General features: G+C 53.9%; 2 protein-coding genes across 11 annotated transcripts in view; one reads left to right on the plus strand and one right to left on the minus strand.

The window, feature by feature from the left end:
* The window catches only part of KIAA1614 (KIAA1614 ortholog), a 56,184-nt gene that overhangs the window by 33,083 nt on the left and 4,531 nt on the right, over positions 1 to 18,570 (plus strand). For 6 of the 7 annotated variants that reach the window (XM_067728813.1, XM_067728816.1, XM_067728817.1 and 3 more), the window contains one exon: positions 2,676 to 3,879. The exons of the other annotated variant lie outside the window; for it this stretch is intronic. In XM_067728813.1, the coding sequence (XP_067584914.1) occupies positions 2,676 to 2,869 (194 nt within the window). In that variant the 3' untranslated portion in view covers positions 2,870 to 3,879. Of the gene's footprint in view, positions 1 to 2,675; positions 3,880 to 18,570 lie in introns of those variants that run through there. 7 annotated transcript variants of the gene reach the window in all.
* The window catches only part of STX6 (syntaxin 6), a 45,609-nt gene continuing 38,963 nt past the window's right edge, over positions 11,925 to 18,570 (minus strand). For 2 of the 4 annotated variants that reach the window (XM_067728824.1, XM_067728825.1), the window contains one exon: positions 11,925 to 12,545. In XM_067728824.1, the coding sequence (XP_067584925.1) occupies positions 12,511 to 12,545 (35 nt within the window). In that variant the 3' untranslated portion in view covers positions 11,925 to 12,510. Of the gene's footprint in view, positions 17,952 to 18,570 lie in introns of all 4 variants that reach the window. The other 2 variants (XM_067728822.1, XM_067728821.1) reach the window with 2 other exon arrangements.

Below are 18,570 nucleotides of genomic sequence, written 5' to 3' on the forward strand. Positions count from 1 at the left end.
ACAGCGTGGTTTGTACTCCAGCGCCTCCGCTGGCTGTGTGACCTTGAGCAGGTTACTTACCCACTCTGAGCCTCGGGTCTCTAATTTGTAAAATGAAGCTAATGAAACCCTACCTGGAAGAGTCATAAGGAGCATTCAGTGAGGTATATGGGAAAGTGCCTGGCCCATTTCTTCCCCTCCCTCTTCAGAAAAAGAATGTGTATTGCGGGAGTAGAACTCCAGACGGGGGCAGACATGATCTGCGTCATCTGTCAATGTGAGATCATACCCAACTGGCCATTCTACTATGACCCCCATCCTCCCCAAAAGTCCCTTTAGGCCCCTTTGCAGGCAGTGGGACCCCCCTCCCCCCATCCCCTGTCATAGACTGCTGATGGGCAGGGGTCTTTAATGACCAAGAGCTTCCTGGGCTCTGGCCGGGCCCGCTCCCCAGGATGCCCCTCACCTAGTTGGTGCAGGCTCTTCCCTGTCCTGCCCAGCTGGTGCCCTGCTTCTGCCGCTGCATTTGGCTGCTGGATGTCACGCAGAGCTCCCCTCACACATGGAACATGACTGGTGCTGGTGCCTCCTTGCCACAGGCCATGCTCCAGCAGCCAAGGGTCACTTCTCCTGGGCCTCAGAGGGGCCATGAGCTGGGGCGGGTTTGCATTCCTCACTAAAACATCAAGATGCTGGTGTTACTTGCTGGCTATCACATCTGATTCTGTACAGGCATGTGAGAACAGCAGGCTTCGCCTTCTGCTTCTAATTGAGTACAACACAGAGATCATACATCCTTAACAAAGGCCATTTCCAGCAGACGGTAAATGCCTACGATAGCAGTCTTTCTGTCATATTTGTGTCGTGACTTTCAGTTGTGAAACCTACCCCAGGCATGACAGCAGTGTCTGGGCCTCCAGCTGCGTTCTTTTGGGTTTTCTCATCACTCCCGACTGGCATGTTCTGCGGTACAGCAGCCATTTCTGCCGGCTCCACCCCTGCCCTCCTTACCTGCCTCTCCCCATGCCACCAACATGCACACAGGGCAGACAAGCTGTTAAAAGAACCCAGAAAGAAGAGGGAAAGGATAGGGCACGGGCTGAGAGAAAAGCCCTGTGCAGCCAAGATGGCCGACAGACCTTGTCAGGAGGGAGCCGGCCTTGCAGGAAGGGCTCAGCCCTGCCAAGAAGCACTGAGAGGCCGTTCCGCAGGTCAGACCAGGGAGGAGTATGTCAACAGATCGGATTTGCGACAGCCAGAGCTGCAAACCTTCAGGTGCCTCAGAGGAGGTTTCAATGCACTTTCAAACCCGAATTGCAGAGGGTGGGCTCTGAAAAGCTTGACTTCTGTTGGGGCCAGAATCTCCTGCGGGGCTGAGCGGACCAGAAGATGACCTTCCACTCATCCAAGACATCTTAAAAGGCTTCCAGCTGGAGACTGGGGGACCAGACGAGATGCTCTTTCAGGTCCCTTCTAAGGAAGCTGATTTTAGGAAGAGGAAGCAGGGAGTCAGGGATGGGCAGCTGCTTAATGTTTCTAATCAGCCAGCCAAGTCCAGGCTGGGGAGCAGCGAGGGTGCTTAAGGCAACGCTAACCTGAGTGAGTCCTGCAGGGGCTGTCGCGGCATAGGGTCCCCACCCTGCAGTCCTCCTGCGGAAGGGCCTGAGCTCTGCACACCTGTGCTCACTCAGTGCGTCCGGGTGGAGGGCACCCAACTTTCCCTGGAAGAGCCTGTGCTCCCTTACTGTCAGGTGGAAGCAGCTGACGGAGAGTTTGTAAGGTTTTCAGCAGAAGTTGAGGCAAGAGGGGCTCCCTCAGCTGGACCGTCCTGCACTGTGTAGCAAGGGAGCCCAGCGCAGCTCGAGGCTTCCAGAACCTTCCAGAGCCTGCTCCACTGAGTTCCTCGAATTGAACCCCAGGAAAGGAGAAGCAGGTTCTTCCCAGGCTCACCCTACCTTAGAGACCCAGGGAATGGTCCCAGCCAGGTGGGGCCTCTTGAGGTCACTGAGGGGAGAGAGTATGTGTGAAGAAGGGAGAAGTGAGCCACGATGACTTTAAACACGCGGCCAGAATTTCTATGTTTCCTGGGCTTTTGCCCAGAAGCCTCTGAATCCTAAGTAAGGAACCGTATCCGAGGAAGACTGAGGCCAGGGCTAGTCCCAGACAATCCTGTGAAGCAAACCAGGTTTGGATTCGACCTCAGCCACGTTCGCTACTCCAGTGATACCATCCACCCCCCAGCTACTTGAGGGCAGCAGCTGGGTCTTATTTGTGAATCCCACCTAGCAGGGTGCCAGGCATGTAGTAGGTCTTTGTCTCAATTTTTCAACATTTTCCTCCCTATTTTACAATCAAAGCTTATCCCAGAAAAAGATAAGATTAGCTCATTCACACTGGGGTATACATGAATAATAACAGCTTAAAGCATCATTTGTATTAGGAGGATTTTAAAAGAGGAGACAGAGAAATGAAGTTATACCATGGAGGTGGGCACACTATCTATTTATAAGGCCAGTTGCGGTTGTGAAGTGGAACAATGAGGGAGAGTGTGTGTGCGTGTGTGCGTGTGTGTGTGTAGTGCCCTGTATGAGCACCTGCCTCCCCTCCACCCCAAACAGCATCCACCTGGGCCTTCCACAGAGCTGCATGTCCTTGATTTGGATTGCCTGTGTCAGTTCTCCTGTTCTCCTTTGCAGGGCTCTACGTGCAGGAGATGGCTGATGAGAGGACGGCCAAGCTGTACTCGGGGCTGCTGGGAGTGGGGGATGAGATCCTCGAGGTGAACGGGGCCAAGGTTGCAGGGCTGGGCTTGGCTCACATTAGGGAGCTCCTGGCCCACTCGGAGAGCTTGTCGATCCGTGTGCTGAGGCAGAGGCCTGTCCCACGGTGACCCAGAGGTGCCTTTGCCCTCACCGTCACCCCCTTGGAAACTCTGAGCCGCCCCAGGGGTGGCTGGGAATGCACTACATAAAGCTGCTTTGTCTACTGAAAATGAACATGGTGGCTCGTAACCCCTTGGGCCTCGGCAGGGCTTCTGTGACTGACCACTTTAGCAGAGGGAAGGAGCCTGTTTGTGTATGTTGTTTGAGGATGTTAATTTATGCAGAACCGGGAAAAAGATATGGGTCTTCCGCCCTGACCAGGCCTGAGGTGTTGTCAACGTCTTCCTGCACCTTTGTTGGCAGGGGGAGGAGAGAGATTCAGTGGGTCCTTCGGTTGGTCCCTGAGCATCGCCTTACCCCCAGGTCCCATCCCACACTGTCAAGGGCTCCCCCAGCCCCTCCCACTCCAGAGCCAAAGAAAGTACTCGGCCATATTGGCCTTGAGCCCGCCTTTTTCAGTCTCATTTCTCCCAGCTCCCATTCGACACCTTTGCTTTTTTTTCCAGAAATGGACAAAGTGTCCTGGAGTAACAGCCTTATAGCCATTGACCATATATTCCAAACCCAAAATGAGCACATGTGGTCTGGTGGGAGAACATCTGGGAGATGTTATCTGGTAGTCAGAATATTAGGAAGTTCTGGGAAATCTTTGTGATATAAGGTTGAAGGAACAAAATGAAACCGAGACCAATTTCAGGGAAGTGCAGCTGTGGCCAGTGGGACCGGCCAGACCAGCCCTGCCCCCCACCACAGCCTGGCCATGAGGACCTCTGTCTTCCTTCTCCTGTGACCTTGGACACGGGCTGCAGCTGGTGCCAAGCTGTCCCCAGCCACAAGCTCTCTGCCCAGACTCCCTGAGGGCAGCTGTAGGTGGGCCGCTGGCAGGGAGATGGCAGCGCACGAGCAGCAGGATGGGCTGTCCTGCCTGGGCGCGTCCACTGCCCAAAGGGTTGGGACTCTCTGGGAGTAGGTGGCTGTGTGTCAGTCTTAAATTATTAAAGAACAACGCTGAAACTTACCCTACTCTGAATTGCTAAATTCTGGGCTGGATGCTCACTTGACCTTCACTAGCCTGGCAGGGGCCTGGGGTGGAGGAGGGGGAGGGGAGGGGGAGGGAGGAAACAAGCACAGCAGTGAGCAGTGTTGGCATGCCAGAGGGGGAGGGCTGGGGAGGCCCCTGGGGTTGGGGTGACGCCAGGGTTAAGGCGGAAGCCTGCAGAGACCATCCTTTGGCTGGTGGAGGAGCCTTGGGCAAGGTGCATTTCGGAGCAGGAGACAGAATGGAGCTAAGGGGCCTCGGATAGGAGCAGTGGGGATGGGGGGGGCTTGGAGTGGGCAGCCCAGGGCTTTTTTACAACTGGCTGGGTGCAGGCTGTGCTGAAAACACAACAGAAATCAGGTTAGAGTGAGTGTTGCTGCACCTCTCAGCAGGCAAGGTCGCTGAAGGAGACACGTGGCCTGAGAGAAAGAGGATGGGGGAAGGGGTCAGGCAATCCTGTGGAGTGTGTGTGCAGTGAGTGTTCTCCCCTCCTCGGGCCTTATCAGCAGGAGCCAGTTAAAACCCCTCTTTACTGTCCCTGGAGGGTGGGGGGAAAGCATGGCTCCCAGAGCCCCCCAGCACTGCAGGATGGGGAGGCTGGGCTGGCCTGGGGTGGGATGAAGGGGGGTTGGGGAGGCTCTAGCAGGTGAGCAGGGGGACCAATGGAACAAGTGCTTGGGCCTTCAGGATGTGAAGAGGGTGCTGGGACACCTCAGAGAGCAGCCTGGGGCCCCCAAAGCATAGAAATAGTCCCACAGCAGAAACTACAGGAGTGGGGAAACCCTAGTGGCTCCCGTACCCCAGCTTGTGGCCTTGTGGTCATAAAACTTTGGGGAAATTTCATGTTGAAAAATGCTTCTGGGGCAAAAATCACCTCTGTTTTCTCTGTCTGGTGAGGATGACGATACCGATACCCTGCCTCAGCTGAGAAGAAATGGAAGTGGGGGTGGGGTGCTAGGGCTGGGACTGGGCAGGGAAAGGTCTCTAGGGGGTACTGAGCAGCTGCATCTGTTACATCCCAGGTGGGGGGGTCAGGCTCTTGACACATCTTATTTTGTCCTTAAAATAGTCCAGCCTGGGATGTCCCATTTATTGTCTTCATTTACACAGATGGAGAACCAAGTTTAGCAGCAATGGAGGCCATTCAGACCCGCACTCTGACTCAGCGCCCACTCTTCCTACTGCAGCTCGCTCCCCCCATGCCAGCAAAGGCTGGATGCAGCTCGCTCCCCCCATGCCAGAAAAGGCTGGATGGGGGGGAGGGAGGGAGGCACTCTGAGCTGTGTGTGAAGTAGACCTTCCTTGCTCTAATTCCACAGAGGCAGAAGGCCCTCCTTCCTGGGGTAAGATGCTGGGCCCCGACTTGTGCGGGTGGGAGGGGGCTTTGGGTTCTCCAGCCTCCTGTGTGACCTTCCCCATCTGCTCTGCCTGGGGAACTACTGACCTAGAAAGCTATGTCCAGCCCTGCGTCATCCGCGCCTCCCACAGGACCATCAGAACGCTCTTACTTAGAGCCTCGTGTTAACTAGGCGCCAGGCCACATGCCAGGCAGGAGCTCAGAGAGATGAGAAAGACGGGCTCTACCTTACCAGGCCAGAGGCTAGGGGCAGATCAAGCATTCCCACCTGGCCTGGTGGGAAGTGAGAGGAAGCACCTGGTTAGCCCCGGTGGCGAGCCTAAGTGGTTAGCGGAGAGGGGCGGGGCGGGAGACGTGGGGGGGCGGGGGAAGGCAGGCTTACGCAGTGGGAGGAAGTGCGTCCACGCTGGGTTTTGTAAAACGAGGAGGAACTCACAGGAAGGTAAGGGAAAGGACGCCCAGACACGGAAAATAAACAGCATGTGTAAAGGTATGGACTTCTCCCGAGTCGGCTCTCTGCCCCTCCGGTGGCAGTGTAATGGTACGCTACGTGTCCAGACCTCGCTTCGCACAGGTAGGCACCTGACACTGCAACAACACGGTACAGAAAGTGGCACCAACTTTAACCTCAGGCGTGACGTCAAATCCTTAGGATGACGGGAGCGGGGTGGGGTGGGGTGGGATGGCAAGTTCCGAAGCCTCCAGCCGAAACCGCGGGCCCGGTGCTCGCCAGGCAGGCCTGGGAGGCCAGGGCGCCCCGACGCTGATTGGTTTTCTGTTTTTTGTTTGTTTGTTTTCCGGGGCGCCTCTTCTCGGTGGCGGAGGGGCAGGTGGGAGGCGAGAGCGCGTCTCCTTGGCAGGGTGCGGCCGGGTGCCCCCGGCGTGGGGACCGAGGTGTGTCGCGGGACAGCGACCAGGGGGCGACTGTGCGGGCTACTACCCGGCGCCCACCGCGCCCTCCCCGCGAGGCTACTTTGTTCCTCGGGTGTCGCGGGCAAGTCGGGTCGGCCGGGTGGGGCTCTGCGCCGGCCGCACCCTTCCCGCCCCTCCGCTGACCCGGAGGCCCCCGCCGCGCCGGCAGGAGGCTGGGGCGGGTCTGCGCTCCAGGCCGCCTGCCTCGGTCCGCGTCTCCGCGCCTCCGGCCGCTCGTCTTGGGGCCAGGGATGCGCCCGGACGCTGCCCCGTTGGGGACGTCCAGCCGGGCGCAGGCGCGCTCACAGCCGCAGGAGGGTTGGAGCCTGGAGTTTGACGGGGCCGGGTTGTTGGGGGTTTTACACGCCCCACACCCCGCACACCCAGGACACTTGGCTCGGCGCCCGGGGCCAGGGGGAAGACGACCCTCAGTTTAGCCTCGAGGAACGCACCGTTGGGGGCGGGGGCGGGGGAGAGAGGGCAGCCTGGAGTTGCACGGAGCGCGCGCCCGGCTCTAAGAAGGCGGTGGTGGCGGCGCGCCGAGCGCGGCCTGGGGGACGAGCTGGAGCCGGCGGGAGGGGCAGTGAGGCGACGCAGGGGCGGGCACGCGTGGCGGGGTGCAGTAATGGGGACCTGGTGCGCGCAGTGCCCCGAGGGCTGTCGCGTGGAGGAACAGCAGGCACCGCTCGAATTTTGGAAATCAAGTTGAACCTGGGAATTCAGGGACGCGCAGGCGCTGTGCCGTCTCCCACCCTGCTCTGCCTGCTCAAGTATTCCAGAGCTCTGCTGGGGACATAATGGTCACAATCCTGAATGCTTACGGCGACACTGCGAGGGAGGGACTACTTATCTCCGTGTTACGAACTAGGAGTCCGAAACTCCGGGGTTAAATTACTTATCCAAGGTGTGATCCAAGGTCACACAGCAAGTAATTAGCGGAGGGAGGATTTGAACCCGGCCCTCTGCAACTCCCCGCCTGCGTCCATTAACCTTCCTGGGACCCTGTGGGGCTCACCTCCGTCGGTGAGCAGCTCGCGAGGCCCGGCTCCGCAGTGACCTTCACCATGACGGTGTGGGGGGCTTGGCTCGGGTTTTGCTTCAGGGAAATGGAGCTGGCACTCCCACCTCCCCGCGGGGGGGAGAGGAGTAGGGCAGGCAAATCATTTTACAGAAGTGTTTCCTTAACTGCAGGCACAACCACTAGTGGGTCACAAAATCTATCTTTTAAAGAAAGACCAACATTAAAAAATAACAGCTTCCTTGCACAAGGCAAGGGTAGGTTTTGTGTGGGAAACGCTTCTTTCAGACGTGTGTCCTCAGTTGTAATCTGAAGTGTGTTCTGGCCATGCTCTGAGGGTGGCATAGAACAGGCCCTGGGGCTGAGGCCGGGAGGCTGGCCCCTCCATTCTGTCCTCAGGGCCCAGCGCTGCCCAACTTGGAAGCTGATGAAACCTGGCCTGGCGGCTGGCGTGAATGCACCTGGCCCCTGCGTGGGGGGGGGGGGGAGGGAAGAGGCCTCCTTGCTCCTACATCCCTGTCATCTAGAGGAGGCCTGTGCCCTGGGGGTGGAACGCAGTGACTGGACTGGACTTCCTGGTCCTCCAAGCTGGCCTCTGGCAGCAGAAGTCCCACATGAACATTTATTGGTTTGAGCTTCAGTTGTTGGTTTCTTGGTTCCACCACACCCCAACTCCATGCATTCATTCATCCACCCATTCATTTAGCTTATTTGTGCGCCTTTGTTGGAGCTATCTTCCCCTTGTCCACCCACCGACCCCAGACAGCCTTCAAAAATGTCAGAGGTGCCTGCCCTGGGAAGCATTCCCTGACACTGATGCTGAAAACTTGTGCACCAGTGCCGAATGGAATCTTGGAGACAGAGTTTTGAGTGAAGTAGAAAAGAACAGCTTTATTGCTTTGCCAGGCAAAGGGGTACACGGCAGGCTCGTGCCTTGAAAACTGTGTCCCAATCCGGGAGGATTTGGTGAGGAGTTTTATAGCAGTGGTTCAAGGGTGGGGTTGCTGATAAGATTAGGGTGTGTGCAGGGCCTGCACCCCTTTAATCTGGTCTCAGGTGGTCTCCTGGTTCCTTTAATTTGGCCTCAGGGCGTCTTCCCTGGAATGAAGAATGCCAACATCTTCCATTTGTTAGGCTTTTAGTTCTGTAAAGAACTCAAAGATATTGTTATGCGTATCCCCTGAGGCAGAACCAGGACCTGCCCCAAGGCTGCACTATTGTTTCTTGGCCGCTCCTCCCTTGTCTCTGCATCCCCTCCCCTCTCTGATTAGCAGCTGTTCGAATCTGCCCTTTGGAACTCAGGGAAGGTCATGGAGGCTGGAGTCTGTTCCCTACAAACAAGAAATGGGGGACAGAAAGGCTTCTGTGCCCAGGAGCCCCACAGGGTCCTGCTCAGTTTCAACACCTGCATGCTGTGGCCCCCTCCCCTTAGCTCCCGTAGAATCTGGTACCAAGGGCTCTTCATTGTGGTTCTTTTCCCATAGAACTGCTTGTTTATCCTCTACCAAACTTACCTGGCAACAATTGGACTTCCCTGGCTAATCTGCCCAACCTATTTCCCACCCCAAGTCTCCAGGCTGCCTCCAGAGCTATTGCAAAGGCTGGGCTGTCACCTGGTCCCCTTCCTTCCCTCCCTCCCCATCATCCTCTCTTGAGTTTTCCTTTTCCTATAGAGCCAGAGCACCTGCTTAGAAATGGCAACAGCCTTCCTTGGCAGGCAGCTCTGCCCAGCTCTCTTAGGCTGCGGGTTTGGCTAGGTCGGAGTGCTGGGCCCCGAGGAAGGGGCTGCTGGGACTGGCTCTGACACTCTGCCCACGGCGCCAGGGTTTAACAGCTGTCCTGCCAGGCCTGGAGGGTATCCGGGCTCTCCTGTGGATGCTGGGCTGCCTGCTGGGCCTGCCTTTGTCTTGTCCTTCTGCAATCTGGACTCAGGCCCCAACTCACAGTGTGAAGCTGCCCTTATGGGTCTGGCCAGATGCCGGGTACTGGGGAGAGGCCTGCCCTGCCCTTGCGATGCCCATATACCCAGGGTGGAGGCAGCTACAGCTGTGCAGAGACAAACCCGTGTGCCAAGGGCTACAATGGGAGCCCCAGGCAGGAGGCCCCATTGCACCTGGTGAGCAGAAAGGCTTCCCAGGAGAGCCAGCCCCAGGCTCACTAGCCTCCCTCCAGCTCGGTGTTATCTCAGGAACAAGGAATGCTGGCAGCCACGGGAGCTCACAGCAGCCTTCAGATGCCACAACTTTCTCATCCTGTGCTCCCCAGACTGTTTCCAGGCTTTTCTGAGTTTATATAATGTTTGCCTCACTTATTTTTTGCACATTTCCAGCCAAATAAACAAGAGCTCCAAAAAATTTCATCAGCAAGGCTGAACCGCTTGATTGAGGTCCTTGATCAGATTTCTTGAACTCTGCAGTAGGCTTGTAGGGTTCGAGTTATGGTCTAGTCCAAGGTGGCTGGTGTCCATCATCATCTTCGGCACTTCTAGTTCAATGCTTTCATCCGCTGCTAACTTGTACTGCAGGTTATTTGATCCCTCTTCCTCTCCTCGGCTTTACTCTACCGTTTCTCTGGTTAGAACAATGGCTTGCTGAAAGAAATATCTGCTTGCCACCCCTGAAACCTGGATGGTGACTTTTCAGGGAGGCTGCATAATGGTCCAGTCAGACCTGGGTTCCCATTCTGACTCTACCATTCACTGATTGTAACCGTGGGCAAATTCCTGAATTGCTCCATGCCCTAGTTTTCAGGTACAAAATGGGCCTCAACAGTATTTCCCTTGGGACTTCCCTGGTGGCGCTGGGGTTAAGAATCCGCCTGCCAATGCAGGGGACACGGGTTCGAGCCCTGGTCTGGGAAGATCCCACATGCCCGCAGAGCGACTAAGCCCATGTGCCACAACCACTGAGCCTGCGCTCTAGAGCCTGCGAGCCACAACTGAGCCCATGTGCCACAACTGCTGACGCCTACGCGCCTACAGCCCATGCTCTGCAACCAAGAGAAGCCACTGCAATGAGAAGCCCCTGCACTGCAATGAAGAGAAGCCCCTGCTCGCCGCAACTAGAGAAAGCCCGCGCGCACAGCAACGAAGACCCAAGGCAGCCAAAAATAAATAAGTAAACTTATAAAATCCAAACCCCAAAAAAGAGTGTTTCCCTCATGGAGTTGTGAGAATAAACAAAAAAGTGTTTTAACTTCCTCAATGTGTCCCTAAGGCCTTGGTCAAAGACCTGCTGGCACATCAGATTCTCATCAAGTATTGGCCAGAAGTATTAGCTACTAATGAGATACAAAGATTGAGAAATTTGCTCCTGGAAGAGTTGAGGACCTTCCCAAAGGCCGGCCAGTTCCGTGAGCTTTTGTGAATGGACACGAAGTATTTAACGGTGTCCCTGAGGGAGGACGGAGAACGGGAGGGAGGAAGCGGCAGTGCAGAGGTCAGGGAGGCTGGCCTTGCGAGTACATGTCCAAGTCCAAGGCGGCTTCTGGAGCCCATCGCTCCCTCCCTGAGAGGTAGTGGCGCGGAAGTCTGTGCTTAGGCTCTGCCTGCACCAAACAGGAGCCACCGCTGCGTTCTGTCGGCATCCTGGAGTGGGGGCCCTGTTCCCAGACAACTGACACCCCGATGTTCCAGGGATGGGGGCGCACTGACTTGGAACGTGTCCTCTTGGACAGTGAAAACATTGTGATGGCACGCATGGGTCTTCCCGTCCTGTGAGTTCCGTTTTTGCCTCGGGCCTCGGCCTCGTCTTTTAGCACTTCCAACAAGAGTTCTGTGTAAGACTCGCAGCCAGTGGGACCTTGGGAACAACGGCACTCTTGCTGAGCCGTGGGCATGCGCTTCTCCCCTTGTCCACGCCACGTGGTCCACGTTGGCCCCTGGGGTACAGGGAGGTGATCGGCTTTTATCAGGAGATACATGGAACCATTTCCTCCTCCTGAAATAGTCACCGTTACCTCTCAAAATAAGCAGTCACTCCTCTGTCGAGGCTGGTTGGTATGTTGATTCGCCTCTGCCCCTTCTGGCGATTAGGGGGACGTCAGGCTGAGGACTCGGGAAGCACTGCTGGGCCAATTTCTATGTGAGGCAGCGGGGGCACAGTATGTGGTCCAGTGGATGGACCTTGAGAAACTACTTGTTTTCCAATTTCCCCATGTGCAGATCTGAGATAATAATATTAGATGAAGAAACCTCTCTGGTTCACACAGCCATTTCCAGTGCTATATGTGTTAACAGCAAGTACTTAGAACAGTGCCTGGCACACAGAAGGTGCTCAGTCAGGCTGAGCAAGGGTGATGATGGCAAGAGGAATGAGGAAGATCCCTGCCCTTAAGGAGCTCACGTAGCCCGGTCGCCTTGTCCCGCAGAGCTACCAGCTGGGATGGGCACTATCCTTGTTGGTTAACACTTCAGCAAGAGGGAAATACGGGACTCAGTTCCTTTGTGTTCTAGTCTCTCTGCTCCCTCAGGTGCCTCATTCCAACTGAAACTGTGTCGTATGATATTGGAAAGGAACAGTATGGCTGCTTGGGGGTTTAAGAATTCATATAACGTGCTCAGCCAGAGAAAAGAGTTTAGAATTCACATCTTCCACCAGGCACAAACTTTTCCCACCCCAGACATACGCACGTATCCATGTTTACTAGTGGGGATGGAAGGAGGGGAGGAAGCTCTGTTTCGGTATGAAAAGAACTAAAAATAAAAACCAACCAAATCAAAAACCAGGACAAAGTTCATGGTCTCTCCATTTCTCTTTAATACTGAACAGTAGTCTTTATACAGTTGTAACATGATTTCAAGAGTAGAAGTAAGAAACATTACCGATAAACTTAAGGGTGCAAAAATATCACTTTTAAGGATGGCTAGTTGAGGCTTTTTTAAACACAAGTTTTTGGGTTTTTTTTAAGTTTTCAAGTTTATAGTGTCATCAACATTTGTTTAATGTCAGGATTACAATGAAGGCCATGAAGCTGTTTCATTTTACAGGGGTGGTTTACTGCAGCCTAAATTCCACGATGCAGAAGCAGTGGTTCGCACACTTGACTGTGCATCAAATCCCCTGGAGGGCTTGTTAAACAGCCCACTCACCCCACCCCAGTCTGTGAGTCTGGGGCGGGGCTCGCGAATCTGCATTTCTAGCAAGTTACCAGGGGATGCCGCCGCCGCCTACGGTCCCACACCACACTTGGAGACCCACTGCATACAGGAAGCAAGCTCTACCCACAGCGGGGCTGTGAACTGCTGGCACCAGGGCTCTGGCACCGTTCTCGTGTTGGGTGCGGGGAGAGCACCATCTGGAAATCACCGCGGCATTTTGCATTTCTAATCCTTGATCTCACTTCTTTTGTTTGTACCTTCTAGTTAATTAAAAATAAAACGCCGTAAGGTTATTTATCCTTGAAAGGAAAAAACAATCGTTTAGTCCTGCTGAGCACTGCCACGTATTACACACTCTGTTTTTAATTACATCAATTTTTTATTACAAATGAGCCGGTGAAAGCTTACTTCCACTTACAAAAACCAAATCCATCATCATTTACAGCTTGCTTTCTTTGGCCCTTTCCGGGTTTCCAGCCCACCCCCCAACCCTGCGCGTTCTCCCAGCCTGGGTCAGCCAGGACGTCATAGCATGGCACGTAGAGCAGTTCCAGTAACTTATTAGTGGGACACCTGCCTGGCCTCTCCACCTCGCACAGACAACAGGGCACAGACGCACTATCTACCTGAGGATTAGGACGGCTGTCTCTCCCAGAACCGACTAACTGTGGCATCACAATTCCCATTCAGTAGCAGGGTCTCAGCCAGAACCTACTTTCTGCAGAGCAGGAAAGAACCGTCCTGAACTCGGTCCCACCCCGGGGCTGACAGAAAGCCGGGCTGGAGTGGAGTGCTGGGCTGCCGCCAGGGAACAGGCTTAAGAGCTCCAGTCAGCAGACAGCAAAGCCAGGTGGTCTTATTTCTAACACCCCTGGATAATTAAGTGGCTTCCGGGTTTGATAACGCATAACCTTTAAAAAAAAAAAAAAAGGTAAAATATACTTTCTCACAAAGCGTCTGGCTGCAGCTGGCAAACCAGGACCATGAAATGTTCATGTGAAACCCCGGCAGTAGGGCAGGTGATCGGACAATCCCAGTCTAAGCACAGCTCCCATCTGCACGGCCTCGGGGAAGGGCATTTCTGGACAAAGGTCACATCAGAAGGAAGACAGCGCCAACACATTAGCTTATGTCGGAGGGAAACCAAGTTCTTTTTCTTTTATCCTCACCTCCCCAAGCTTCTGTCCTAGTAAAGAGACTTATAATATCATGTAACAAAGAACTTTCAGCGCATGGAGATCGCAGCAACGTGACCAGAGCGCCAGTGGTTGTCCAAAAGCAAAAGACATCAAGTGGCTGGGCTGAGGCGGGAGCGTGACAAGCCACTACCAGACTACGTCATGTCACTGAGGTCAGCTTGGTCCAGATGGGGTGCAGGCTCCCCGGTGCCAAGTCTGCACTGCAACCCACCCAGTGACTCCCATGTCTGCTGCGGGAGCTGAAAGTGTTTCAACTCTGAAACAAGAGGACTACTGAGCTAAGTGACCATAAGTCCTTCTGAGACTACCGTCAGGGATGCTAACACCCCAGAAGTCCGCTAGCTTGGAGCTTCGGGCCCAGCCTGGGGGACCCGGCACCCGGCTTCGGTCTCCAGGTTCACAACAGTGCCGTCCTAGGCTCTGAAGGGCTGTCCTCGCTACTAAGAACTCTCCTGGGGTTCTGGACGCGACAGCAGCCTCCCTGTGAGCGTTATCAGGCAGCCATGGTGGGACGGCACCCATGTTTTATAGACAACAGACCGACACGGGCCTTGCAAGACAGGAGCTCCTTGTTTGCAGCACAAGCATATTCTGTGAAGGATGGGAGCTGGGCAGGACAGAGTCTTACCTCCTCCTGCCAGGGCAGCCCAGGGGCTGAGCTGCCCCTCGAGCAGGGCCCTGGAGGAAGAGGCCGCTGCGCCTGACGGCCCCTCGGGGCCCTGTCCTCGTGTCCCAACTGTGGTCGGGGACAGCGCCACCTGACTGCAGGGCTGAGGACCCTTTGGCTTCACCTTCTCTCTGCTCTTGATGGACAAAGAACAGTCTTCAAAAAGAAAAAAAAAATCTTAAAAAACCTGGGAGTGGAAGAAATGCCAACGAGAGTTAGACGAAGAGGGAGCACTGACAGTAGTGCGTTCTGTGTTTTAGAACTTCAGCTTTCCAGACAGTCCGAATTTTGTTTTGTTTACAAATTTGTCCTGTGTACAAGGTAACGCCAAATGGTCGAAATTCCAGAGTGGGAAAACAACAACTATTTATCAGTTGGTTTGAGATCTTCAAATGCTGTGCGTTCTCTAGAAAGGTGGTAATGGTCTCACTTGACAGGGAAATTACCAAAAGGAAGATCTTGGCTCTGCCACCTTCACTTACAGAAGGTAAAACACTTAGCGGAGACAGATTTCTGCTGGAGTTAAGACTACATTTTTCTTCGCAGCCCTTAATCTCACGAGGTGAGAAGGAGTGGAAGTTGCCAAGTTGTTGGCTACCAGACCCATCAGTCTGTTTAACTCTGGCTAAAAGCAGAGAATAATGGGCAAGTTACCAAGTTTCTCCCCCGACTCTGGCGTGAAGATCCTCATGTAACATACATGCTGCGACTTCCAATTGCCACACGGTAGCGGCACACAGAGCGCATTGTGATTCTTCACGGTTCTCACAAAGACAAGATCAAAAATCAGGACGAAAAACTAAAGGTATTTCGCTTTTCCAGCTGGAGTCCCACTCTGGCAAATGCTCTCCATGGTTCATTACCCCATTCTACACCCCACCTCACCAAACCAGTGGAGGAGAAATGCTCTTCCAAAAAACAGAAGTCGAGCTCTTTCTGTTTGTTAGCCGTCATATTCTGCCAGTTTTTTAGCAATGACGAGTACAGCACGAAGTACAGAGGCTGAAGGAGAGAGAAAGCCCCACGGCTACAGGAAGTGCCTCTAAGCCTAGTAGGGGTGTCGCGGGCATCCACTCCGCCCCCCCCCCAGTCCACCACTCAGGGTCAGGGGACCACTTGCAAGGAACCCAAAGCATCAGGATCACTGATGAGGAAACCTAAGCCCCTGGCATGCTCTCTCTGCCAGTCTGGAGTCTGACTGGGCCGTGGGCATGGTCTTCAAGTGAACACTGGTCTGTAGTGACTGCTCAGTCCTGGTACAACAGGGTGGGTCTCAGGATCAGGTCACGTAGGCCGGAGGTTACATCTCGGGCCAAGCAGCTCTGACAAACACATGAAGAGGCGGCCTATCGGAGAACGGCTCCTCCGAGGCCAGAAAGAGCAGTGGCCCTACAGGGAGAATGCCGCAGTGACGGGACTTTAAGCAATTTTTCTTTCTAAACAGATTGCTCTTCGGCTTCAGCCCAGTCTGGTCTACAACAGCCACTGTTTAGCAAACACCTTAAATCAGCGAGCCTGCCGGCTCTAAATAGCCCCACACATTTTAGTGGTTAAGCCTCGGCGTCACAGAACTTGGTCCCTGAAGCCTGGGGAGAAGCTTACTCACTCATGACCAGCGTGTTCCCAACAGGCCCCGCTGACACACGTCAGTTTCGAGGGGCACAGTAAATCTGGTAACGCCCAGATAATGGCATGGCGTTTAAACAGGGCAACCCTGTAATTCATCAAGAAGCCGGCTGCTTCGTGTCACGTGGAAAGTGGGGATTACAGTACTGAGACAAGGTCCACATGGATATTTAAAAAGACGTGTACATTTTAATGCAAATCTAAGGACCAGCCCTGTCCTCGGTTTGTAGAAGGCTATCTTAACAAAGTCTCAAAACTCTGTAAAACAAATAATCTAGTATCCTACACCTGAAGCCCTTTGTAATAATCACTTTTTTTTCTAATTTGAAAAGAAATAACTTATATGTCACATAGAGTTGAGTGTAAACGTGGATGTCAATCACCCTTTTAGTTTTATAAACCTGCTTTTAGCTTTCATCAACAGGCAGATTTCCTTACCTACCATGATATAATACCCTTCTTTAAAAAACTGTTACAAGTATTTATTAAAAAGTGCAATTCAAAGGTTAGCTAGGCAAGTACATCATTACAAACCACACACACACACACACACACACACACACAGAAAACAAAAGCCCAACACAAACAAACGATACAAACAAAACAAGAAAAAAAAGCGTGCTGAGGAGTGGGCCCCAAGAGATGGGGAGCTGGAAGTCAAAGCTAGAACTCTACCCAGATGTTGCTGTGCTTCCCAAGTGCAAAAAAGATAGTGAGGAGAGACCTGCAGCCTCCACTGCCAAGTGCTGGCTCTGGGCGCAGCTGCTACTTCAATATTAGGTTTTCATCAGGGAGGTTATAAAAATATCCTATATACATGTGTACACAGGAGGCATTTTAAAAGTCATCAGAAGCGTGGAGGGTACAGTGTCTCAGCAGTTTCAGCTACTAAAACCCAACTGAAGTGTCTGTCATTTAAATTTCGATTGGCTCAGTTATTTGAATGGATGATAAAATTGAACTGTCATCTCAGGGAAAAAGGAACCAAGTTCACCTACCCATCCTTGCAATCACTCACAGGGTAAGAAAAATCTGGTCCAGAACTAGCCTTCTTGACATTATAGTTTCTGAGTAAATGTAATCAACGTGCTGCCCCCGCCCCCCCCCCCCCCAGCCCCCAAGGCAGAGTGCTGCAGGAATAAAATAACTGCCGATGACACCACCTCGGGATCTCAGTCCACTCACGTGAGCTGCTCATCTAAGGGTCACTCTAGAAATGCAACTTGCACCTCTAGGGAGGAGGCTGTAGGATAGCGACATGAATCCAGCAAGGGCCTGACCCTGGTGACCTCACCCGCCCTCTCCAGCTGTGTCCTGCTGCCCTGTCCTCCCTTCCATTCAAGCCACAAGTTGCCAGCACCCCCAAAGCCCAGTGCTTTTCATTCTTTTCCATTGGTTATTCCTACCACAAAAAACTGTGCTCGGGGAAGCACTTTCACCCTAGCACTTATCCCTGAAAAACCAGTCACTGCATCTTCTGTCACAAAGTACTTCCGAGCCCTCTGTCCCCACTAACCGCCAGCCTTCAGGGGCAAAGGGACGCTGCCGCGACAGGATGTGAAACCCACCCAGGGGCCCACATCCCCGATGGATGCCCCTGGATGGGCCAGCGCGTGCTGTCTGGCGGGGGAAGGGTCTGAGCCGGGGGTGGGGGGCAGGAGGAGCTGCCAAGACGGATGGAATGAGCAACAGCCAACACGAGCCGAGTCTGCGAATTTTTCTGGATTCCTCGAAGGCCCTCCAGGGGGAGCGAGGTCCAGGGGGGCAAAGCAGGGCCCGCTGTCCTCGGATCCAGGCCAGGGGGCACCAGGAGTGTGCAGTCGTCGACTTCCTCTTCCCGCCGGCCCTCCCCAAGCTGGGCTGAAGGACCTGATCTCCATGGTGGGGTCACAGAGAGAAAAGTCAGCGCAGGCTGTGTTTCCAGGCGAGGGACGCGAGGGGCGGGCACACCGTGCGCTGCTTCTCCCTCTCCCCTCAGTTTCCTGTGCAGGAGGAAGCGAGCCGGGGGCCACGCTGTCACAGCACTAAGAAGAGGATGAGCACGACCAGGAGGACCACGAAGAGGACAGCGATGGCACACCACTGGCGCCGATCTGGAAGGCAGGACACGAGGGTCAGCTCTCCCGGGACTCGACGTACCCCAAGATACAGTGACAGGAAACTTAAGGCAACACCTGGATGCAGACAGAATGGGCAGAGGCCCTGAACCTGCGCGGGCACCTGGACTCTTACTGCTGCTCTGAACCTGCCCGGGCACCTGGACTCTTACCGCTGCTCTTCCTGGCCTGCACTGCACGTGCATTCACAACCCTGCCCGTCCCCTGAAAGCCAGCCTTGTAACAAGTACCTGCTTTGTGTCTCAAGTCTCTAATTAAAATCTATGGATCACAGTTCTCTTCTGGCAGTTACCACATCCCTGGAAAAGATGTTGGCGTTGGTATTACAGATCAGAGCTCGTCAGCTTTAATCTCCCACCAAAATCAAATCATTTAAACAGTAATCATGTTCTTTTCTTAATGAGCACAATGGAAGGATAGAAAGGAGATGAAAGCTACTGCTGGTCACTTCAGGAAACAATGAGCTGAAAAAGCAAGCTGCAGTGATCACGGGGTGATGAACTTCACACCACCCCTGGGCAAGAAAGATCACTTAACCAGTAACTGTGTTAAAGTAACTGACACAGCTTATCTATAAATAAAAGTGGAATGTCTTTTCTGAAGCTTTCTGCCCTACTCACAATTTAGAAGAGGTGCAGTAAACAGAGTAGCCAGAATCCATTTAAATGGCCTAGAG

This window comes from Pseudorca crassidens, chromosome 2 (assembly GCF_039906515.1).
Source record: "Pseudorca crassidens isolate mPseCra1 chromosome 2, mPseCra1.hap1, whole genome shotgun sequence".
Classification (NCBI taxonomy): Eukaryota; Metazoa; Chordata; class Mammalia; order Artiodactyla; family Delphinidae; genus Pseudorca; species Pseudorca crassidens.